Raw genomic sequence first — 23,056 nt, 5'->3', positions numbered from 1 at the left:
ACTTGCAATTTAATGATCGACGCGCATTTCGTCGAGAAATCAACCTGAAGAGGTTCGAGTTTCGATTTCAGGACAGCTCGGAAGGGAGCTTCGTGTGATCGGAAATCAATGCATCCATATTCAGGATAATGGCAATATCGGAATTCGTTATTAAACCCCGTGGCAGTGTTTTCGCGGATATGGTAAACCGATATTGGCGCAAGTTTAGAATACTAAGTAGATCATCCGATGCGGCACATGTACATTACAGGCTATACGTATTATACGAAAATATGCACATATGGTAGATACTTCTGCCGAGCAATAAAGTCGCCTTTACGACCCTTCAAGAATAAAGTGGGGATAAAATATGACAACGACTCTTGCGTGCGTTTACCGCGTGACTGCATCCCTATACTGTCAAAAACAAGTTCGTCTGGAAACTTTTCGGGGGCTTATATTTATACGGCAACTTTAGAGATTTTCCAAATCACCGAAAGAGTTATTTTCAACAGACGTGTGAGCCGCGGTCATCCACGAACGATTGATCGATGGCTCTGCAGGGACCAGCATGCGAAATACCGTCTTTTTTCACCCTCCGATCGCTCGATCCTGGCGGAGTAAAAATACCCCTAAGAAAGCAACAAGTCGCGATGATACGAAACGGATTATGGAAAAGAATAAAGTATGGAAAACCCAGGTATAGAATAGTCAGAATTCTCTTTTTCCGTACTTTGACTCTTGTACAATTTAGCTTTTCTGTATTTTCAGTTTCGATGTCGATTCCGTGACCTATTCATTTTTTTTTTCCTTCTACATTTCTATTTTCCACGCAATTTATGATTTCTTCTCGCGATTAGACCAAATCAAGACCGGGTAAAAATTGGCTAAAAATATCGCATACCGCGTACCTACAATCGGGTCAAAGAATTGCGAGAATAGATCCTTTCACCCGGAAATTGACATAATTTCATACGAATGAAAGACGGCAAAAGTTAAGAATCCACCGTGGAAGGGATTAAAAAAAAAGGCCAGAAACGTTCACTGGCGTCTGAATTCACTACTGGGATAAAAAAGTTGCACCCGGAACTTCGAATTCACGCTTGCACGCTACAACTATGCAGCTAACGCGGACGAGCTATATATTTCTTTTGCTCTTAACTATTTTTGCTCGAGCACTGGTACCTTGCGTTCGTTCCTCTTAGGAAATAATTAATTCCCGAATGAAAGACGGTGTAAAATGAAATCCTGCCCCATCCACATCCCGCGTTTCGCACGCTTGGTGCGCGAGACCAGCGCTGCTGCTGCTGCTGCACATTATAAGACCACAAATTACTTTTCGTATATTTTTATGACTATTTTCAGAGTTCTTTTTCAACCGTATTTTCCACCCCTATTCTCTGGTGATTCTCGCCCCTCTTTCTCGCACCTGTTTCCCTCCTCGGTTGAAACAAGTTAACCCCCCAAGTTCTCCCCTTTCCTTCTCTTCCCTTCTCTCCGGCCCGTCTGCAGATACCGTTTCCCGTTTCTCGAAGAGATTAACGCGACCGAGGGATTTTTCTAATTGCCTTCCTGATTGCTAATAGCTTAATTTCACCTTGTTCTCACACAGATAACGCGGATCTGCAACGCGAGTAAAAAATTAACTGTAGATTGGCCGATCCACCAACTTTTGGCCGGTTTCTAGGGTACAGATTTCCACATGGCTGCAGTTTGAATATGTCGTTGTACACTGAGATATGAGAATCCTAAAATTTTTAGGACATTTATCAATTTTGTGTTTTTTGAGCGAAAGAGTTTGATGGTTTAGATTGTGTGATGCAATTCAAGATAAATTTTTAGGAAAAATGCAATGAACATAAATCGTTTTACCTTTATTTATGTAAAGAAGTGAACATTACGTAGTATGTCCTGAAAATTTTTAGACTGAGATGAAATAGGGATCATAATTGAATTCATATACATAAAAATCAACATCTTTGGAATATTTATACTGACTTAATTACGAAAATGATACAATTTATATTTTGATCTATTTTAATATGAGTAAAAATGTCGAAAAAACGTATTTTTTAGCAGTTTTCGAGAATCTGCCTTAAAATGAATGACATGTTGGGAAAGACTGTTTCACACGAAAACAACGGTGGGTAATATTTTGTCGGAAGGTTTAATTGAGAAACGTGATCAAATTGATCAGTGTTTTTCTTAGGTGGTAACATCCAGTCCCTTAGAAATTTGAGTGCTTTTATATTTTAGCGTACACTTGAATACGGTAAAATTGCCTGCAGATCGAAATTTCGACCGTACAAAAAATGGTCCAAGGCTCGTGTATCGTCCCAAATATCGTCGATATTTTTTTCCCGATTTCTAATCCCTTCGGACGTTACTTATCTCGATTGTAACATCCACCTCTTTTTTCACCAACACTAGCAAACGAGATTCCCACGTAAATTTGTTTCATCTCTGTATAAAAGTCGAGTTCCCGCAATTCGCGGGGCAATTTGCGTCCCATAATTGGAAGGCGAACAGAAGTTTGCGCTACAGAGACCTTCGGAGAATGGAGTGATGCGGAGAGTTTTGTCGTAAATGAAAACACGGTCACGTGTCATTACCGTATCGGGAGGGAAGTCCGACCCCCCAGGATTCATCGGTTAGTCGAAAACTTGACTTAAAACCGGGCCGCTGCTGGTGGCGCAGGCAGTTGTGCCGAGCGAACGATGTCCGACCTAACGAACCGCTCGACTACTTAACGGTGTTACAAACTTTGGCGAAGTTTCTTTCCGCTGCCCGCGCCGCTGCCGCTCGCGAAACTCAAACTGAACATTGTTTTTGCGAGCTCTTCAGAAGCCGGGAGGGCCAAATATACGGTCAGTTAAACAGGCCCCTAGGTTTCTCAATTTAGAAAGTTTTTAAATTCATTTTAGTTGTTTCTTGCAGTAGAGTGCCCTGAATACGGTGAAATCGTTTCTCGCTGTGAATCGAATGCGATAATAACGCTTTGCTGAATTTTATTCCCCGAATCACGGCTCGAAGCGATCGAATATCGATTCGAATTAACCAACTTCGTTAAACTTGACAAATTTTTCATCCCCTAGTCTAAAAGATCATTATTATTATATTATAGGTATATATATATATATATCTGTATTATACAGCAATATCTTATCCGTAAGATTTCAAAAGTTGTCCGAGTCTTGCGCGCGGGGTTTTGCCGAGAGGACGATGACAAATTGTGCATCAGAATCGTATTAAGATAATTGCGATCCTCGATAGGATTAAAAGTTTCCGAATTCAGTTTTAGGTGAGGCTCAGCTGAGCTTTGCTTCGTGTTCTGAATAATCCAATCAAAGGACCTGATCGATTTTACACCGCCGATACATTTTGTCGTTCAATCACGATGAGAGAAATTTTTTAGTTCTGCGTGCAATTAATTTTTTCATCGAGTCTGCAAAGTAATTTAATAAATTACAGCCTTAATGAGATACCCGCAGTAGAGAGCGTTTGTCGTTTACTTGAACTTTTAACGACTTTGCAAGTTAAATGTGGCAACTTCCCACTGTATTAACTCCCGGACATGTATCACGTATCAACTCGAATACGTATGTGGACCATATATGTTCGCTAAGTGGCCTGGAGGTGCGGGAATATTGTTAACAGCCAATGTGCACGCTATGCCGAAGTTTCAACTAAGTGTATGCCCCTTGATTAAACGAATGCTTCATGTGTTTGTGTGTAATTAACTAATAAACGAAAAAAACAAACACGTTTCGTCGTAATAATTTGAGACGAGTAATATTTTTTAACTTTAATTCCAACAATGTTTCCTGCCAACAAAAATTAATTACAGTTTCTCGCGTTTTTCTTTGTAATTGTGTCACAGCAGTACAGTTGAGTAAACTATTTCTGTAACATTATTTGAAGCCGAATCTGGTAGCACAAGAATTGACGTGGACGCGATTAATTGTACCATTTCGTTTCTAATTTTATAAGCACGTGAAAGTAGTTAAGGAGTAGCCGAGACAAATGTAGTACGAGCAAATATTTAATCAGAAATTTGAATCGTTCCGAAGTATATTTCATGTTTGGCACGCGTACGTGCTTCGGAGTGTAATCTGTAAATTCCATGGGCACAATCGACGATTGGGAACAGTCGATAATTCAGACGGAGATGTAGATGAAAGAACGTCCCGATATTACGTGGATATACGTACCTACCTGCGTACTGAAACAGGCAGATTGGAAAAGTAAGAAACAGAATACCAGTCAATAAATTGAACATGGATTAAAAGTGGCGAATCAAAAGAGAACGACACTCGGGAAGTTTATTAGAAAGTTGTCTATTATTTTATATTGTAAACGTTACTCTGGACGTTACGTAGAAAACGAAATATTTTTTTTTATTTCATTCGTTGTGTGTACAGAGTGTCCCAAAATTGTTTCGAGTACTGTACAATTATTTCATAAAGTTGTAATTATTACAATACGGGTTACAATTATTGATGTATCTTTTGGAATATCATTGAATTATCGTTTTTTTTTTTTTATAATTACTGTTAAATGTAATTTAATTATAGTATATTTATTATTAATAGTTATTTCTTTATTAAATTGCTTGGATTCAAACTTCAGCTTTCAATAATTTGAATACGATATGTACCAACGGATAATTATTTTTATTATTATATTAATACTTGTGTCAAGTACCGTAATATAATATCAATATCTATTATTTATGTGTGTCTGTGATCTCATCATCTAGATAATTGTACTTGTTCTCCCACTTTTGATATTAATTATCTAGATAAATCCGAAAGCGAAAGTACCGATCGAACCATAACATTTATATTCATGCATTTACTTTACACACTTTGTAAAGCATGAATAGTTCAGTCGGCCCTTTCTGATTATGCACTTTCATTTATATATATACCGCGAATTGTTTCCTCGGTTTAGATTCCTCGTACAGCTGAGTTCAATTTACATATCTCGAAAATGATCGTATATAATGAAAACAGCTATGTACTTTATGAGCAAGCCTTATACGGTACTAGAATTAATTAATATGGCATAGGGTATCAACGTTATTTAATAATTTTCCTTATATGAATGTTTTTTTTTTTTTTCCAAGTTTTTTCTTCACTTTCTTTTAACATTAACGCATAATTTTGTCTTTCATCTAACAAACGTGTGGTCTTATAGGCCAAAGCGATCTCGGTCCCGTTTTGTCTATTATAAATAATTAACAAAATTAATTGAATTATAAATTTTTCAAATTCAGATTAACATTATCATTATCATTACTATCATTATATCATTCAAGTGTAAAATATTGTATTTCATAATGGTCTGTCTCACTTTTACAGACGGTGACAGACATATTTGAGAGCTTCGAGAAACAATGGAGAATCGAAAATTGTGTATACACAGGCAGGCATTTACAGTATATAGCCACATGTAATATGTATGCTTATATACATAATTTATTTATATATATATATATATATATATATATGTGTGTGTGTGTGTGTGTGTGTGTGTGTGTGTATGCGCGTGTGTGTATGTGTTTAGGACAAAAGGAGATCGGATAGCAGAATAGCTGCTCTTCAAACAGCATCTGGGAGGATGCTTGTCAATTTTTTTTCCGTCAACGTTTTGTGCCCCAGAATCTTTTGAGGAGGGTGCTACTGAGACTGTGTCTTTTGTTTCTTTGAAAAGTCCAAGGCCTGAAAACAATGAGGCGAAAACGTCCTGACAGAGAAAAAAGAGAGAAAAACCAAATCGTTGAAAGAAACATCAAACAGTAAACACGTCATGATGTATCATGTGCATGTAATTGTTTATGAACAATAACATTACCGGGTTTGTCGTATTTTAATTAGTGAAGCAATAGCTTGCAGCCACCTGCCGTGCTACGATATGCTTGATATTAAGCGATCTTAATTGATAGATTTTAAACAAAGGCTGATTGCGAGTGAGCAAGCGTTACACGAGTGTAACAACAAACTTTCGTAAAATTTTGCAAGCCGTAAACTTTGTACAACAGCGAATCAATCGTAAGAAGACGCTTATCGTATATATTAAATTTTTAACCGCAAACAGATAGCACGAATAAATAACATTACATTCAAATGTTGTACAACGAGTTTGCATTATTGACTTATAATTATCATAAGTAACCGTAAGTGTAAATCATAACATCGTAGATATTAAATTGTTAGCTTCGAGAATTCTTTGTCTCGTCGTTCAATGAATTTCTACGACAATTATATCATACTCTTTTCAACTGTTCTACTTGGTCATCATGCTGGCGAGGAGTGCAATGTTTCATTACAGTATTTTGTGAATTTTAGCTAATAATCGTATTACGTGTAGAGCTTCAGGTTCGGGAATAGCTACATATTATGTATAATGTAGGCGTAACACTGTTTTCAAACGAGCTATTTTTTAATAAAGGCTATTTAATATATCAACCTTTTCGAGGATGTGATTTGATCGATTGATTGTTAATCATTGCACCAATCCATACCGCCGCTACTGTACCATATGGGTAGTGCATTCACGATCGTGGTCCTGAAATCACTGATTACGCATTACGTATATAAGTGATCGTTATTGTTATGCTCTATCGTTAATATTATACTAAAACTATACTATTCCCAAGAGCGGCCAACATATATAACCTCATTTTCTTTATCTCTCGTCTTCTCACCGTTACCGTTCATAACTTTAAATGCCTGATAATTATTTTGATAAAAAAATACCGCAAGTATAACAAGACTCGGTAATATTTCAAGTGCGCGCAGCATCAGCTATAAATACGCATCGAAGAGCACTGTTGCATCGTCGAAAAAGAAAAAAGGCTAGCAAAAATATGTACAATATTCCACTCGGAAATTGCAGCTTATTTTCATTGCACTGTTCCGGTACCACGTTTCGTGAAGTTTAAAATTTCAACGGAGCTGAGCCCTTTTAACCCTTGCAACCCTTGGCCGTTTCGCACAGAGTCAACGGGGTCTTTTCATTCCACGATCAGCACCAATTTGAGCATTTTTCTTAAAACTCATCCGCCCCCCTTAATTCCGCCCCGAAAGCTCCTTACTCATCTCGAAATTCAAAGCGGAGACATCGCTGCCTCCGTTTTCAAGCCATTTCACAAACGTTCAGTCCCGTGCTATTTCGCAAGCACGAACACATCGCCGTGCAAGCTCACTCCTTATATTTTTCTCTTACTCGCGACGACAATCTCTCGGCTTTCGAACGAACACCTCCTCAGTTACGTCCCCGGGTTAATTTCTTCTGTCCTCGTCCGCAGCTTCATTTTTGCATTTTTTGCCCCGTTTCAGTTCCAGCTAACGTGTTTCTTGCGCCGTCCTACGCTTTTTTCGACCTCTCTTTAACCTCGATCCTCGGCTTCTCGCTCCTTTTCTTTCTCTTCCTCTCTGTGCTTTTCGTGCCTGTTAAATCGGGGCGAGTACAGTACGTCCGATAAAAAGTTCGTCCTTGCGCTTGCGGCGAGAACGGGGATCAATTTTTCGATCACACGGTTGCGGGAGGGGGGGGGGGGGGGAGGGGGAGACGATGCCGTTGCCTATACTTTCTTTTTTCCTCGTGTTACCCACGAGCAGCCAATTTTTCATCGGTCGAAGTAGGTATATCGTACAAAACCGCGATACAATGGCGTGGGAATGTTTCATGTGAATTTTTTTTCGACGAGAAATAGCTTTTTTTCCTCTCTTTTTTTCTGCATTGTATTCTTATTTTATTTCCCTTCACTTCCAGTTTCAGGGCGAAGCTACTATTCGATTAATTTTTCTTTCTCACTCTGTTGCCCATACGCCGAACGAAATGAATACCTATTGAATAAGCAGCATAATCCATACCCCATTCGGTCGTTAAAGAAGGGTTACGAAATCTCTGCGATCCGTGAGGATAAATTTCAAACATCGCTCGAACCGCGTTCCGCGATAATTGTCGATAAAACTGCGGCAATGCAGCAGCGACGTGGTGCAGCGGTGAATTATTAATCCCGGTGTTAATGGTCCTCGACCGAACGCTGCGCGTGCCCCGGAAGTGACGTTAGTGCGGAAGTGCTGAAAACGACGTTCTGAACAATGGTGAAAATTTTTTCACAAGGAGGCAAATTCGCGCGGTGAGAGCGCGTCGAGCTATCGGGTTACCGGAGCTTTTTTCTACGCGTGCGTTACACGCCGTTTTCAGGAAATTGAAAATGAGGTGTAGCATTGAACGGGACGGGAACTCGGTGAGCGTTAATCGCGATATTCGTCTTGAGGTGTCGCGCAGCCGAACCCGGAACACAAGGAGGAACTGTGCAAATTAGGGAAGGTCGCTGGAGAGGGAGGGAGGGGAGGGGTTAGGGGGATAGGGAAGGTCGAAAGTTACGCCATATAACAAACGAGAAGTTCATTCAAGTTTAAACTCGATCCCCGCCTGCTGCACTTTGACCCGATGTCACGTCTATTTCTTCGTTTCAGCCAGAAGACGCCATCTCCTTCCGGTCCTCACCGGAATACAAATTCTCGCTCCTAGGCGAAGTCCCATCCTTTCCGCCTCCGTCTCCCCGCCTTTACACGACCGCATAAACGCACACACACACAAGCATAAACGCACACCCGCACAGACGGACGCACGTAAATTCTCCCCGTTCGCTCCACCTTTTCAGTGTCTTGCCTATTCCTACATAATCTATTCCTTAAGACGTAGTATTAACAGTAGTAGTCCTCGAGTTATCTCCAGGGCGCTTTTCTAGACGGGGAAAAGTCTTCTTGACGTAGACTAGCAGTCGTCCTGCGTTGAGGAGTGCAGCAGTGCTGCGACTCTTTCCGAAAAGTCTCCGTTACTTCCGGCTCCGCACTGAAATACAGAAGAAGAGAAAATCACGGTCAGTATTTTACCGATGAATAGCGGCTCAGTTCGGTTTAAGGATAGGGCAGATGCAGCACCAGTGCGTTTATGGTCACTGCACCATTTCCGATCATCTTTGAATAATTCCGTATTCGTTACGGATTTGTATGCGAGTATAGACGGCGGAAAAAGTGGGTGAATTTTGAGAATTTATAGCTTGACATCACCCAATAAATTCGATTGGAGACCTGTTTTGTTAAAAATTATGTAGATCGAGCTTCACGCGTTTAGATTTTTTTTTAATTTTAATTAAACAACGTCAACCATTTTTCTCGGTGACCTGTTTTGCGGTGAGATCGATTGTTCTAAAGCGGCTAAACCGATTACCTCAAATTCGGAGAGAGTAATCTTGGACAATCTACCCTATTTTTTGCAATTCGATTTTTTGTGATCACCATAGTTTCGCGATATTTAAAGTAAAAAACGCCGTCCGCGTTTTTTTTTTATCACAATACCGGTCGATGGAAATTGAAGTTCGATTTCTTATCGAAGATTGAAGAATTGCTAAATATGAACGACAAGAAATTGTAAAAATTAAGAAAGTGAAATCGTAGCACAGTGGATAAAATATCCCAGAATACCGTCTCAAGTAAATCCCTCGAGTCGTTTTTTAAATATTGTGGGCACCGCAAAACATGTCACTGAGCGAAATGGTTGATTCAATAACAATGCTTCTTATTTGTTGTGTCTATTAAAAAAGTAAAGCTCGATCTACGCACTTTAGAATAAAGCGAACACTGATTAATCGAATTGAACAATCGGCCGTCGCGATACAAATTCCCAAAATCCACCCTTGATTTAAATTTCAATATCTTCATTCACGGGATTTTAAGAAAGCTCTGGTCCGAAGTTTTTAACACTTGATACGCACACTTTACTGTATGAAAATCAGTATTCACATACATCGAAACACTTTCGTACCATTTATGGCCATAAAATCAGATTACACGTACCAAACATAACCGCAACTGGATCAAACGATGGTCACAATTGATCCTAAGGCGACCAAAACCCGTTGTACGAGCTCATCCAATATGAAATTGGTGGCTAAGCCGTATATATTATGCACGCGAAATTATGGGGGAATAAAGCATACATCGCAGATGTACCGATATAATACGGGTTGCTGGATACAAAATTGGCAAAGATGTTAATCCGCGAGTGCATGCACACGGTGTCACAGGCAGCTAGGAATTTCTCGGTGCTGCATGGTGGAATATTGTTCCCGAGGCATTTAACCCGCAGCTGAATGCAGTAGCCCGGATATACAAACACCGTGAAAATGTCCTCGCAAGAAGCTCGGATGCAATTTTAAGGAAAATTCACCCGCATCGCTTAGGGGTATAAAAATTCGCCCCGTCATGACGCGTCACCGAAGCGAAGTAAAAATGAAAAACGTGAAACAGCGAAACAGCGAAACCTGGCACACAGAACGGTGTCGCGTGTTGTGGCGTGACCTGTGTCTCGATGGGAAGATAGCCGTTCTCATTTTTTAAGGTTGCGTCGTTCCGTGTCCATTGGCTGTCACGAACTTCGAACTAACGCGAGACCCAACCGTAACTCGCTATTACCGGGTTATCGTGTCATCTCTTTTTACGAGTTTAAATCCCTGTTACTCGGAGTGAAATGCGCACGCCAAGGTTAAAAGGAACCGCGGCCGTTTCTAAGAGCTGCGGGGTAACTTAATTGATTCGTAATTGTCAACCATGTCTTATCGCTAATTACCAGACCGTAGCAGTGCGGGAGATGCCGGCGCAAGGGTAGGTAAATACGAGGGTCCTGCGTTCGCTCAAGGAAGTTATACATTTAACTGTCGGAAATGAAGTTGTAAATTAAAGGAACTCGAATGACTTGAGCTTACTTTCAAATCACGGGAAATGGGGACAGTACGATATTACTGGCGCCAATTTTTTGGCCATTGATTCTTGATATGTTTACCAAAATAATGAGAATTTCAAGAATAAAGAATTCGCTGTTTTGGTTTCCTTAAGGAGATATAAGCGCTTTCAACGGTAATTGGAAATACGCCAAAATTTAACGAATTTTTTTTTATTTTGCTCTTGAGTTTGGTCTGCGTACGACAATGTTTCTTCAGTATAAATAAACGCCTCGTCAAATAATCAAACATCAACCTTTACCACTTTTTAAGTTACTGCTTTGTTTACTTCGACTCGAAAATCCAAAATTGACCGTTAAGTTTTGGTTTGGGAAATTAATCCGAATAATTGAAATCGTTGGAGTTCGCATAGAGAAATCGCGGAGCGAGTTGTGGAGATCTTTTTTCTTTTGATTTCTATCTGATTAAGCAGTTTCGTTTCTGTCCGATTTACCAAGTGACGTCCAATAATTTCCAGTAACTTATTGTCCATTCCCTCTGATATTGTCCTCTCCGGAATTACCTGACATTTGCTTAGAAGGCTAGGAAATCATTGGAAATCAACAAGAAGCACACGATAAGGTAGAAATCGATAGAAATCCGTAGAAAAGATTTATCTGAAAAATGTATTGACGATCGGACAATGTTTCACTGAGAAAGGAACTGTAATGAAAATCTCTCATTGTTAGCCAGCGTGGTTTTCAATTTACAATTATTGTGATAACTCGCGAATACTTCCACTCAAAATTGAACTTTTCTATTTGAATATTTCAAACTCCTCGGCCTATATTTCGATGGAGCGGAGAAAAGTAAGTAAGTACAGCGAAATGCTGATTTCCCTCGGGATGTATGCCACATCCATAAATCTATACCCCAAGGAGCGCAGTCATTTAGCCTCCGGCGTGTTGCCCTCGTGCAATGTATTTTTGATTCTATGCTGCAGTTCCATCCTCTCGTTTACATTTTATAATCCCCCCTTTTCACCCCTTATCGCTACCTCCCTCCCTCTCTCCCTTTCTCTCCTCGGCGTTGTCTCGCCACGAATGCCCTCGGGATATTTGTTTAAGTGTTGACACCTTTACCGTATTCCCAACGACTTTCCAGCTCGAGTTTTTTAACTGATCGTAATTTAACGGCGGATACAGGTCGTGATTCTGTTCCCATTATTGTGAAATTCTTCTTTTACAGATTCTTGTTGTGTCCCGTAGAGGCACCGGACTTTTGAACACGTTCAAACAAGGAAAATAAGTGAAACTGATTACGTCAAATTCGAAGTTGTTTGAAGGATTATCTGCGTGTAAATGCAAAATAAAATAATTTCAATTTAAAACCTTATACTTCGTTACATATGTTTCATAATTTTATTTTAGCAACGTTTTTGAAGCAATATCTGTGAAAAAGAAGGCATTAAAAATCTCTGAAATACGAAATCTGAAATTCAGAGTTCGCGCTCAAGTTTAACATTTACGTTCCAACGCTTGCACCGGTAGTTTGAAATATTCTTTATGCAGCGTATATCTGTACTTGGTGCCGCCACAGAGCTCGGACGATTTATATATACAGGAGACAAGTTTACTTTTCTACGAATAAGATTTATTACCACGGAAATAACGATGCTGCACAAGTTGGAGGTCTTTTTACAACCAAGATTTACATTTCAAATTATTACGAGCAGCGTAGTATTGCGTAGGAACGAACGGATATCCACCGAGTGGCGTAAAGTCGATTTCTTAAATTGCTGTGTGCAAAAATAAACTTGTCAGAGTTGCAGAGTCGATGGGAAAACACCGCACCCTTGCGAATTTTATTAACCCTGCAACAATCTTCGCTTAGCGTTGTTACGCTCAACGAATTTTACCTATTCATCGTATATTTTTAAACACCAAAATTAGCCGAATCCGTGAAATTATTCCAGCGAAGAATACACCTTTTGATTTGTTCACTTTGTCATACAGTCGAGTTTCGGTGGTGTGTCGACGCTGGATTTCACAGAGCGACGTATTGCATTCAATTTGTTTTTCAGGATTGACACGAATTTCGCGTGCTCTGTAATTGTCGCCGCTGGGTGGGATTTGAATTGGGCGAACAAAACCGTGGGCATATTTCGTTACGCGGCATTTGACGGCACGGAAGGCACGTTTCACGACGAGCTCAAACGCATTTTCAATTGCATTGCGTATCGTTGAACGTCGGTCTTTAACGACGATAATTACTGCCTTCTCGGATCACGCGCAGGCTCACTTTTTCCTTGGAGGGTTAAATTGCTATTCAGGCTTCGACGTTGGAAGTTACAAAGAGAAAAATCAAATTTTTTTAGGAGGGATTTATCAAGCACATCACTATTATGTAATTCTGATTAATCGATCGGTTGTGAAAACGAATGATCGAAAGCGTTGATCAATCGAAATTATTGGTTAATCGATTAATCGCACATATCTGTTTAAAATAAACCTGGAACTATAATTATGTAAAGACACAGTGCGTCGAGTTCACTTTCCCCGATTTTCGTATAACATCGTGTAAGGTTGATGCGGCATTAGATCAGCGCTTTTGGGAATACTCGAGTCACTTTTAAATCTGAGGAACGGGGTGGTTCGAATTCGCATCGATTTTTCAACCTGGAGCGTAGTTGAATGCGAGGACGAGTTCAGAAGCGAGGGCGCGAAAAATATTTGATACAAGAGCTCTCGAGGGCCGAGTGGGCGCCCCTCGCGAAGGAAGTGGTGCTCGTCACTGCCATTTTCCTTTTACCTCCGCCCGGGTGTCTTGCTGTTGGTTGTAAAATCAAGTATATTGCTACAAGTATATTTCCCTGTAGTATTAAAGGGTTCCGGATCCCTGTGTAACACTGTAACCTTTTTTCCTATCTTGCAGTCAATTTTCGTAACGGTGTACCGAGCCTAATGACATCTTGACGTTTTCTTGGCCATTTTCTTTCTTCTTTATTTCCGCCTAGTTTCCTACAAGCATAGGTTTTGCGTCACCTGAACTTTTCTGACGCGAATTATCTTTCCTGTAACCTCACTTCTTGCGCAAAAAAGACTAGAAAGATACGACTCCTCGTCTTCTTTGTCCCTTTCGCGTTTCACTTAGCTCGAGCACTCGACTTTCTTGTCTCTGAACACGCACCGGATGTTACGGAATAAATAACTGTATAAAATGTTTCCCCGGGAAGAATATTACTCACAATTCAAGCCCTTGTTGGAGGCACCGAGCTTGCATTTACAATTTTATGAAATCGGCAAGTATCGATCCTGCGCCTTTTACACACTCCTCCAACAAACAGAAAAAGTACGAATATTCAACAGCTTCCAGAGATATCACTTCACGATCCGGAACTGAATAGAAATTTCTTGTTCGAATCATTGACAAGGAAAGTATCCGGGATGTATCTCATACCGATTTTCTTCCTTCTCTGATGCATCGCATTACATAAAAAAACATTAGGAACGTATTCTTTCACCACTCAATTCACGATCTGACGTTTAAGCTGCAAGAATCCACCTTCATATTTATCCCGTAAAATGAGTTATGCAATCTCGGAGGGTAAAAATACTGCGCATAACATCTCTGATTGACAGTGAATAATTTCCAATCCGTTAAAACAACAAATTCTGTTTTATTATAAAGAAATGTGGGAAAAAAATTTGGGGGCAAAATTCAGGGGTGATTTGTACCTTTTGATCGGACGAATTGGCACGTAAGAAAATATTCGGGTTCAATATTATTTATCTACTACAGCGTATCACAGCGTGAAAAAATACATCTCGGTTACTTTCCTTGTGACTAGTTTAATATACTCGATATTACTTAACTACTAATTGTATCCATCAGATGCGATGTTGAGCCTGAAGATTCAAGATCCTGGTATTATTACAGTGATATGAAATTTAGGAGAATAAATCAATTTGTTATAATCAACGAGATTCGTTCGATTCTTTCAATCCTCGGGATTAGCATTTTGATGTAACGATATGCAGTGGTCGATGTCTATTCGAGACGTATATACCTGTATACATTTGAGATAGCCACTTGAGAAACAGTAAAACTGGAGCTTATCCTCCCCTAACGATTCCAAATAGTGGCCACTTGGCGGTATTCTGCCAGTCTATACATGTACATCGTACTATGTATACTAAAGCGGTTTTTCAAACTGGCTTTACTGTAATAGATGAAGACCGATGGATTCAAGACTGCCAGGTGGTATCGACCCGGCGACCCGCACAAGCACCACCAACTTCTTCATCTTCTTCATTTTCTTCTTCTTCTTCTTTCTCTTACTATTTCAGATAGCTAGAGTTAAACTCCCGGAGTAAAAGTTTCACCTGCATCTGAGCCGTACCTTCCTTCTCTAGCTCGAGGTACAGTAGGACGTATATGAAAATCGTGTACATATGTACCTACTTCCGGAAATATTTGTATATATATATATATATATATACGTGCACGGGGGGTTAGGAGCTTGTTTATATTGGGTTGATACACCATGTTTGCACACCAATCGCCACACTTTGGTACCGGTATAACGAATAAGCCGTAACAGTCATGCAGCTGGGGAACCGCTGGTAGGTATAATGCCAACGTGTGTACAAGTCTGTCATGACGTCAAGACGTGGCGCGTCGTTCCAGCTTTTCCTTTTTCCCGATACGTAACACGTGCACACAGACGGCGTACAAAGTAAGCGTGTATAATGTGTACCGTTGTCTTCCCGTGTTGGTATAGCTCTATAAACCACCGGCAAGTGGGCCAGCACAGCTGCGACGAAAGCACCGATGCACACGAAGAATGAGAGAGCGCGCGGAGCTTTTAGACTAGAACCCCGTCGAGGCGGGAGCCTGGTGGAAAAAAGCCTGGCTCTGCTCGCCGTGGAAATTCAATGCAAATACAACGACGACGATGCGGAGAGTACAGCTGAGGAGGTAAACGGGACATGGCGCCTTCCGGGGCGAATCTACATACCCTGCAACATGTACGACATACAGAGTGATAGTTCCGGGGTTCGAGGGGCGGTTCGCCTGTCGGTTAAAGACGGCGAGGAAAGGGTGCATCGCGGAGTAGCAGCCAAGAATCGCGGGGAAAATTTACCGAGGTAGTGCTAACGCGATCAGCTTTCGTCCGTTCTTCTACCTGTACACGAAAAAGTCGGGGTACGGTGCTTCAATGCCACCATCCGTGACTAAACTTCGACCTTCACCCGTAGACAAATACTCCCCGAGTATATACATTCATGCCCGGTGAATCCGTGAGATTAAATGAACACGACGCGACGTGGAGTTGGCCGTCAGGGATGGGTGGACAAGCGGACCAATCTCAAGGTACAAGCTTTCGAGCTTCGACGTACTGTAGCGGGTGCCTGAACCGAAGCACACGCAATCCGGAATATACGGGCATCGTACCTTTCAGTTCGAAGGAAAATTCGTCGTTGGGAATGCTATGTCTCATTTTTTGTTACAACTTTACTTTCCACCTGCAAAATTTGCGCCTACTTTGACGTGAATGAGTTTGGTTTACGCTAAGCTATATATGTATACGCACACGCTCGAGGCTGCCAGTCGGTAGCTGGCGTATGTAATTTACGCGTTCCCTGGTGTAATCAACTGTTATACTCGCCGTGTTATACACCCAACTCCACTGAAGCGGTAAAACTTCAAACACGTGTGTAAGCCATAAGCTTAGAGTAGATTCCATAGTTGGTTATCAGGTGCGCAGGAGAGACGTGTAGGACTCTCGCAATAATCCGACACCTCATATGTCACGACCTAGACTTCCATTATTTTTTTTGCAGTGCATACAACTGGGTATTGGAAACGGCCAATCGAAACCAAACGAAACATGGACGTTGTCAATGTTGCTATAATAGTTACCGTTGTCCGGTAATTTCTCAAGAAATCGCTGAAGTAATTCGCAGTACGGTATAGGTATAATAGCCGGAGTTGAGCTGCTACCTCAACTGCTGAAGAAGCACTAACGTTATAAGCTTGTGGCGAACCGCACCACATTGAGATGTTTTTATTCCCAATCAATTTCGTTTCCGTGCTCAGAGTGCCGATGTAGGAGTCACTGGCGAATGCTGTCTCGGCGTCTCGACGGCAGGGATTTACACACCAAATGAATTCTTGATGTTGTTCTATTTGCCGTGGTCTTCCGGTCCTTTGGGGCATGGATTCTTGGAGCCAACGCTGCGCTTGTTTGTTCTTAGTAGATATATAGTAATCCTGCAGCGATCGAAGAGGAGGACTAGAATGCGACAACGAACCGGAGCGAAGTTATAATTGCAGCGTTGCTGAACGGGATCAATACATCTATCCGCATCCCGGTATCATCGGACTCAATAATTACCCGACTAGAGGGGTTTGTGCACCTTGTCTGTTGCAGTGGCAACCGCGAGGTGGTCCCTGCACTTTGCACCGTGTCTCGTCGAACTCGCTCGAGACAGGAAGCAGTCAGCAAGGCTGGCGCAACCAATCCGGGAAATTGGATCAGTGTTACCCCTAATAAACCTTTCACCGTGGGAAGGCCGTTCCGAATTGAAAATGGGACGGTCGATCCACGGTCGCATCACGTGCACCTGCACAGGCCAGCCGGTGCTGCAGTCACGATTCGACTGTCATACCCTCGGGTCGACCTGGCCTCGGAGCTAAGAGTGGCCGTGGCGGGTGGAAAATTGAAAAAGAGGATTACACAGGAGCTTTCGACCATCCGGAGCGACTGCTGACGTCATCGTCTAGCCTCCAGCCTGCACCGCCCGGTAATTATAGCTGGGCCACCACCCGTTGCAGCAGGAGCTCGAGAGGTGCCAAGCTGCAGATTTGGTGCAGACGAGGCCAAGCTGTACGGTTCGCCCGTGGGAGCCAGACTTCGCCGGGTTTTCGCGCCTTTGAATAATGAATTCGTTGCCCGTACCCGGTTCCGGAGCTGCCCGCCCTTCTCCAGCTGCAAATACGCGGATGGCAAAGGTCTCTCAATCAAGTCGTCGGCTCGTTTGACCAAGGAGGGCCGGAAACATCAGACTCGCCGAAGGCGGGGGCGGACTGTCCTCAATCAACACCGCGCACATACAACCCATTTGATACCTACGCTACACGGACCGCCCAAAGCGGCCGCGGGACGTGCCAGTCGATTGAATAATCTGTCTAAGGGATGCGGCAGGTACGCTTGTTACGCGGTCGTCCCTATCACTCATCAAACTCCGAGACACGAAACCAATTTATCTACCGTGGTTTTAGAGCCCTAGTAGTTATTTTAATTTTCGACTTGTCACGGAATCGAGTCACACTACGAAATGCAATCCGGCAAATGATGCGGCTGACAAAGCTTCGGATAGCCAATGTCCTTAGCACGGTGAAGGTTGATTTGAAAATCAATCGTCCAATCGATTCTCCACTGTGGCGAATAAGGACCGTTCCGGAGAGCGAGAGGAAAGTAGAAAAAGAAGAAGTGGGCTGCGGGGTTTGCCATCGGAGAAAATTGGGGTTGAGGAAGGAATGCCACTTCCTTGGTGAAGCAATGTATCTTTTCCGATTCAGCTCTGCATAAATACAGATTGGAACAAGCCGCAGACTTATGGATCGAAGACAGACGGTCGGGTGCGACTTCTCTTTGCCCTAGTCCTCTTCCTCTTTTTCCCCCTGTAAAACCCTTCTGATTATCTTGCTCACTCTCCTCCTCGGAACCCTTCCATTCTTGGCCTTAGCGTAGCTCCTTTAAGCGGTAGCTCCTTCCTGTTATAGGTACCTACCTACTTCTCTTTCTCTATTCCCTCAGAGTCGGGCACAGTGCCGTTTTCCTCGGCATAGAAACACGAACATCCAACAAAATGCATTATTCAGTGCTGTTCGTCTTCGTTCGCCTCTGTTCCACTGCTACTTGGACTTGGTTAGCGATGAGGGTAGAAATTGCAGTCCAAAGAACAGAGTGAATCCTCCCCCCCCCCCCCCCCCCCCCCTTTCCCCTTCAGTCCGGCGTTTGAAATTGAGGGAAAAGTGAAACGGTATATTAAGGAAGCGCACACCGCGGTCACTTTTTACATTTTCATCCGAGCGGTTCGCCCGTGCATGCGGATTTACTCCGCTACTCTGCCACGAGCTTGCACATACAAATCTCGCACAGATTCGCGTCTGATACACGGTCGGAAGACGAATGAGAAATGTGGAGACCTTATCGGACCTTCCAAGATTTTTTTCTGTTCGAAGGAATGGTTTTGTGTGTTTAGGAAAGAGAGAAAAAGAGAAAGCGAGAGAGATCTCGCTAACCTATGCGTTCTCCTGGTCAGTGAAACCTCCCAGGGGATGAACCTTTTTAGGGCCTCTTATAGTGTCAGTCGACCCGGGGTTGGAAGGATTTTTGAATACGGCTCCTCACGCTCGACCGATAGGCTCACGGTGGGATAAGTAAGCATCCACCAAATGCCGGGTAATTGGGTCCGAATCCGAGAGAGAACATAAAGCGTGGCGAAGAAGCATTTACCGTTAAAACACGACTGCGGGACATGAGTGAGGCTTAGCTGTCTTGTTGAGTGAGAAATTCAATCTCTCCACGTTCTCGACAGCCGGTGATGTTCAAACCAATGGACAGGCATAGTTGATCCTGGAACAACAAGACCCTTTGACGTTGTTCATTAAAGATTGAGAGCGGAGTCGGGTTATATTGAATTGTAACTTTAACTCGATCCCAACCGAGTCCCGGCACCTTTCCGTGTATCCTCGTTCCGCCCGTGGTTCCCGACACAGGGAAAATTCACTTGCGCATTCCAACTGCGACTCAATCGAGAGTCGAATTCGAACCGCACCACCACTCGGCGATCCCACAGCTGCCCACCCTCCTCCCTATGCCCCGGCAATTCCGCCAACCACCACCCTTCACGACATCCTAGAACCCAGGTCACCAATCTCGAGTCTTCGAAGCTCGCCAACCCTGTACTCGAACTCCACGAGGGAACTCCGTCCCACATATCCTTGGTGCATACTGATACCTGGTACAAGGAGAGACTCGCTGCTCTCCCGTCCTCTTATGACTTATTGGGAATCGGCTGTTTGGCTGCATCAATTCCGCCCAGGGTTTCAGATTAAACGATAATGGAGCCTGCGGCTGAGGAACAGCTCGGCTCTTCAGCGGCGTGCACTTAAATCTCGGAAGCAAACAGATATCTATTCGATTTTCTAATATGCCGAGGCTCCGTTATGGTGTGCATAAGTAATGTACCTGACGTACCCGTTACAGTATATTCTCCCGAGAGTGAACTCAAGACTGAAAGCCTTCATGGGATTGTCTTCCGACTCTTGCACCACAGTCTGTCTATCCTATAACTATACCGGCAGTATTTCCCTCTGTAAAATGCACTCGACCTGGATGCGATTCTGTTCGCTTTACCTACCATCTGTACCATTTTCACCAATATATAACAGCTACCGAGGTGGAGTGTTAAATCCTCTCTCCCAAATCACACTAGCTAGAGTCGAAGTGGAGAGTACAGATCCAATACGGCAGACACGTTCTCTACCAGCTCTATTGCCTCTATGTGGCGCATTATAACGGCGAACGGTGAATGTTTACTTTTTCCCCGAACTCGAGACGTTCCTCATTTTCAGAGTATCAATGTGGATGACCGGATTGTTCAGCCCTTTAAAAGGCACCGGAAAATTGAATTAATTTCGGTACCAAGAAAGCTTTGTATCGCTAACGATAATTGCCGGTTCTGTCGCATCGATGTATCCGGGGCCTCTCTGTACCGAGCGATAGTTACGAAACCGCATATAATCAAAAGGGGAACTTCACTTGTTATTTTTCTCCTCAAGAAAAAGCACGAACAATCGTTTTCTTCAGAATATATTTCATTTGACCCTCTCAAGAATCTTCATACGTTATATCGTTTGATGCATACACGCTTTCACAGATATTCAATAGACCGAATCACGGCATTCAACCAATATCATAAGAGCGAGAGTAATTCGAGATTCCAATAAATATATCCTGGATGCGAAACGTACGCTCTTTATGACGTACGTGCTGCAGAGATTTCGGTATGAATACAGTAATCCGCATTAATCACAATGGCGGGAAGTAAGTTTAGATGATCAATGAAAAGTGCTGCCGATCGCTAATCAAACTTCGAACGACCAGTTCGAAATTTTGTGTCTAAATAAATATCCGGTGAAAGAATTGTTCGCACCAGTTAAACATGCACCAAAGGATTCCGAAGATTCAAATTAAACGAACGGGTACGGCCGGGCTGCAGATGTTATCGGAGATTATCAGACCCTGGAAATTCGTGAGATCGGAACGGTGTTCCCGGGTTCTGCAGGAGTGTCACGGAAGTACCAAGGGTCGGAGATACAATCGAATGATGCGCGGAGGAGACTTAGAGGAATGATTCCGGCAGTAGTAACCGCGTTACGGTTTCATCTCAGCGTTATATGGCTACGGCAAAACGAGTATAACGGCGTTGAAAAGCAATTAAAACTCGGCGATCTGGGTTGGGGTAATATTTCCTTCTCCTTTTATTCCGTTTATTACGTGTTTAATTTTTTTTCTTTATTCCCCTTAACAACGCTGTGGTTGAATTTGAGGGAGATAAAACCGGTTATAATCTACCGTCAAAACATTGCAACCTACCATCAGACTTACGCAGAGTCTGCCGCGGCCTGGCGGTGTAAAGCCAGCACCGAAATAAGGAAAACGGGCTAAATTTCTCGCTTAACTTTTAACGCTCTCCCCTCGAAACTTTCGGATAGAGCTAAGTGCGTCGGAAACGGTCCGTAGGGAGGATGCCGGGGCTCAAATAGATAACAATAAAAGGCAATAGAATATCTTGCACGTACAGGCAATACATATTGCATGGGCTGAGGCAACCCCTTCGCCCCGCTTCTACCAAACTCTCACGTCGCAGCCTTCGTTCTGGAACCTCGCGTGCGGTACTGTACATATATAACCCTATGTATTTATGTATGTATGCACAGGCATGTACGTATGTATATACATAGATACATACATACATACATAAATACATACATGTAGGATATATGGTTATACACGAGGTGTTGGACTGTCTCGGAAGGACGCGAGGGTGAACATTCTTCCCGCAGAAAATATTGAGACGAAGCACCGGGTCGGATTTCTGATTATACCGGCTGGGGCTCGTTTTTCTTTGCTTTTTTCTCATATTATTGAAACAATGGGAATTTTTGTAAAACCGCGAGTAAGTACGATGCAAAAGATTTTCGTGTAAGTTTCGTACAGTTTCAAGTTCGCACGATCTCCCGCAAATTTGAATCGAAATCGTGCAAATTTTACTCAAGTCCGTGAAAGATCACACGAATTTCATTCCGGACAAGAAAATTTGCGCTAACTTTACACTACTTGGTGCATATTTTGCGCGAATGCGTATACGGATTCAAATTGGATCAAAGAAATTACACAAAAAGTACTCGAAATTTACAACAATGCATCATATAATGTAATATTTGCAAACACATATCGATATCCAAAGTTAGTTCAAGTGTAATATTCTTCTATCATATTTCACACGGTTTGAAGCAAAATCTGCAACACTTTCGTATGAATACGACTCCATCCGTAAGTTTTTTATTCAGATTAAAATTTTCAATCAACTTGTATGACTCGTAAGACAACTGGAATGCGTTATACAGGCTGGACATATTCTCATGATTTTATATACGAGCGACAAATTTCTGTTGTAATATGTCGTTAATGGTTTGAAAACGATATTGAATCAGGGCGAATGAAATGAGTGTTAGTTCACTAAAAATTAGAAATGTAAGCAACCAACATTTTTTGTTGCTTTGATGAAATAATAATAGTAATAATCACTACCATTTATAATAATACAATAACAACATAATAATAGAATTACAATTTTACGTTCATTTTGAAAGCTTGCTGACTCATTAATTGTGTTAAAACTGTTGATCTTAAGCCAAAACTTCACGGTTGAACGCAATTTAACCTCCGAGAATGAACATGAATACGTAATCTAAAATGAATTTCGAACAAGTTCAATTTCAGCGTAGAAATTTTCATCGCTTTGGCAGTAAGTAATGGAAATTGAAAATTTTTAAGATCACATTCGTTTAATATTATGGGTCCTCTTTTCCTGTATTCCTCACTCTCTCAATTCCTCCTCTGAATTTCCAGTGAGAATGTTTTCACACAAAATCGAAGATCGCAGTTTATGCATCACAGAACAAACCGTGAAATAACTCGATTCTAACTTCCCTTATTTATCCTCAGATCTTTTTTTCGTACCGCTGTTTTATGTATAT

The 23,056-nt window shown here is 42.1% G+C and overlaps 1 protein-coding gene across 1 annotated transcript in view; it reads right to left on the bottom strand.

The window, feature by feature from the left end:
- Window positions 1-5,016: 5,016 nt before the first annotated feature.
- LOC138190662 (uncharacterized) overlaps window positions 5,017-23,056 on the bottom strand; it is an 89,477-nt gene continuing 71,437 nt past the window's right edge. The window contains exon 2 of the mRNA XM_069134506.1: window positions 5,017-8,850. Within this exon, the coding sequence (XP_068990607.1) occupies window positions 8,773-8,850 (78 nt within the window). The 3' untranslated portion in view covers window positions 5,017-8,772. The remainder of the gene's footprint in view (window positions 8,851-23,056) is intronic.

The sequence above is a fragment of the Neodiprion pinetum genome, chromosome 3, assembly GCF_021155775.2.
Source record: "Neodiprion pinetum isolate iyNeoPine1 chromosome 3, iyNeoPine1.2, whole genome shotgun sequence".
In the NCBI taxonomy this organism is placed as follows: domain Eukaryota; kingdom Metazoa; phylum Arthropoda; class Insecta; order Hymenoptera; family Diprionidae; genus Neodiprion; species Neodiprion pinetum.
Note: the sequence above shows the minus strand (reverse complement) of the source record. Positions and strands in the feature narration are given on the sequence as shown.